General features: G+C 41.9%; 1 protein-coding gene across 1 annotated transcript; it reads right to left on the bottom strand.

Annotated features, from left to right (window-relative positions):
* Positions 1–1,220: 1,220 nt before the first annotated feature.
* On the bottom strand, positions 1,221–2,357 carry LOC133720859 (prefoldin subunit 5-like). The gene is made up of 2 exons (XM_062147337.1): positions 2,001–2,357; positions 1,221–1,554 (listed from the first exon to the last, which is right to left on the bottom strand). Exons 1-2 carry the CDS (start codon positions 2,355–2,357, stop codon positions 1,468–1,470), a joined length of 444 nt encoding a protein of 147 aa, XP_062003321.1. The 3' UTR covers positions 1,221–1,467.

Genomic DNA, 2,357 nt, shown 5'->3' with positions numbered 1-2,357 from the left:
GATTGCGTGTAAGTAAGCTTACATCTTACTGATCAGTATAATATATACTTATCTTCTCATAAATTTTTATTATCTGCTATAACGTTTGTAGAGGCGCTTTTGATCAGGGTTGTACGGCAGTGAAATTACCATAGCCGAGCCCAAAATCTTGTCCCCTTTATCTGAGTTAGCGAAGACTAGGCCCAGTAAACTTCGAAGGACTAGAAAATCCTAGGAAGCTTGCTGTTATGTTACTCCCGACAGCTCTTCTCCATGTTCACGGCAGTGAATTAGTGTGCAACTCTAGTAAAGACTTGGCAAGATGTGCGTGGCATGGGAGCTAGAAAAGCATGAGTTTCGGAAGAAGAGAGTCTGGCAATGGTACGATTTCGGGGTTTTTGGGTTAAGGTTGATTGGGAGAAATTGATGGCTAGGGATTCAAAGATAGGGCTTGATCTCTTGCTTGATGTTTCTGAGTTATTGTGGCTTCTGTCCCTCTAGTGGGAGAGTTGTTTGGGCTGTTTAGTAGTTAGCTTGTGTCCCTTTTCACAGCAGCTATAACCATCGATTTATAGAGTGGTGGTGGCTTAGGTCTGCTGCTGTTCCAGAAATCTTGCTGCTATAATCACTACACCAATTTTGTTATCAGACAACGGCAGAAAACCGTTGTGTGATTTGAATACCCACCGTTGTAGAGTGAGGCGTTGTCTGATGAAAATTCAGACAACGGTGGAACACAGTTGTCTGACAAACACACAGACGACGGGTATGTGTTAAAAGTATTGTCTGATAGCTCGGCAGATGGCTCGGCAGATGCCAAGCGCAGCTGCGCGGCAGTTGCGGCGCTGCCGTCAGACAACAGTGCTTGTTTTCAAGCTGTTGTATGTTAAGCTTGTCAGACAACATATTTTTATTTTGTGTGTTGTCTGATTGATCTTCAAACTTCAGTTCTTGGACTATATCTGTTGTCTGATTAACTTTTGGAACAACAGAGTTCAATTGCTTCTGTTGTGTGAGTATAAATTAGAATACACTAATTTGTTAAAAACCGATGTGTGATATGAATGATTGCAGTGTATTTGCTCCAATTTTGGCCATTCGTGCAGTCGCCATTATATCTATTCTGTTATCTGATCATTTGAACATCCCATTCCTAAATTAAATTGTGCATTCATTTGGTCCATTTACCAAATGAACAGTAGTTCATCAAATGATACACCACACAACATTTGAAGCTGGAAAAAGCAAATTGTAAATTGTAAGTAGTTCTGCAATGATACACCACAACTAGAGTCTTTAAAGAGCAGAAGAGAATTAATCCCATTTGTAAGGGAACAAAACCGCACCAGTTCAAGCGTGCAAACCACAACTCTTAACATGATGTTTGAATTCTATATCAAAACAAGCATAATCTACTCCTAAGTCACCAGTACTTCACCATGATCTTAACTTGAATACCACAGCACACATATTAAAAGTCCTTGTCTCCTACTGTGCTGTAGGAGCCATCTGCTTCAGTTTTGCTTGCAAAACTAACCCAGCTTCATCAGATATGCTTTTCTTCTTAGAAGCAACCTGCATATCAATTTACAATTTCGTAATTAGAAGAAAACAACAACAAAAAAGGAAGAACTAATAAGCAAAGAAAGAGTAGCCCTACTTTAAAGCAGTTTAAGGTATGCATTAGAGTCAAGAGGAGCATTTTTGTCCCCCCTTTGATTAAAACATACAAAGAAAACATTACAGCAATCAGCAATCTCCTAAACTCTGGATCAATGGTCACAGAAACACTACTCAATTGCGGCTGCCACAGAGCAGCAAAACAATGAATTTTTGAAGGTAATAGCAAAGTAGCTGAGATATGAAATTGGCATTACGAGTAGCAAACAAGAAACATATTATGCATAAGGAGGTTTTCAATTTCAGGTCTCGTATATGAGCAAGAAAGAAGGAAGACTAATCACCAAACCTAGCAAACGTAAGAAATATTGAAATAGATTCACAAAGAGGAGAACTTTGACCTCAACGAGTTGTTCGAAATTGGACTTGAGGAGATTGATCTTGCGGTCGCAGTAGTCTTTGGCTTGAGGCATGTTCTTCTCGATGAAGTAGCCGGTGCCGACGTAGACGAGGACCTGGTCGGGGTCCTGGAGAGTTCCGGGGGTGTAAAGGGAGGCGGTAAGAGGGACGAGCATCTTTTTGCCGATGGGTCGGAAGGAGAGGTCGTGGAGGGCGGAGGAGGCGAGCTCGAGGCGGGTGGTGGCGGTGCGGATGTTGTTGAGAGAGTCCTGGAGAAGATTGACCTCCAGATCAGTTTGCTCTTTCACTGCCTTCAACTGCTCCACGCTCAGCTTCTCCATCTCTCCTTTCACGCTCAT

The sequence above is a fragment of the Rosa rugosa genome, chromosome 7, assembly GCF_958449725.1.
Source record: "Rosa rugosa chromosome 7, drRosRugo1.1, whole genome shotgun sequence".
Taxonomy (NCBI): Eukaryota; Viridiplantae; Streptophyta; class Magnoliopsida; order Rosales; family Rosaceae; genus Rosa; species Rosa rugosa.
The sequence above is the reverse complement of the archived record's forward strand: the minus strand, read 5'-3'. Positions and strand labels throughout refer to the sequence as shown.

Coding starts and splice junctions, on each gene's coding strand:
- LOC133720859 (XM_062147337.1), bottom strand. CDS start 2,357: ATGAGCGTGAAAGGAGAGATGGAGAAGCTGAGCGTGGAGCAGTTGAAG. Junction 1,555..2,000: donor ATTTCGAACAACTCGTTGAG/GTCAAAGTTCTC, acceptor ATTGATATGCAG/GTTGCTTCTAAGAAGAAAAG.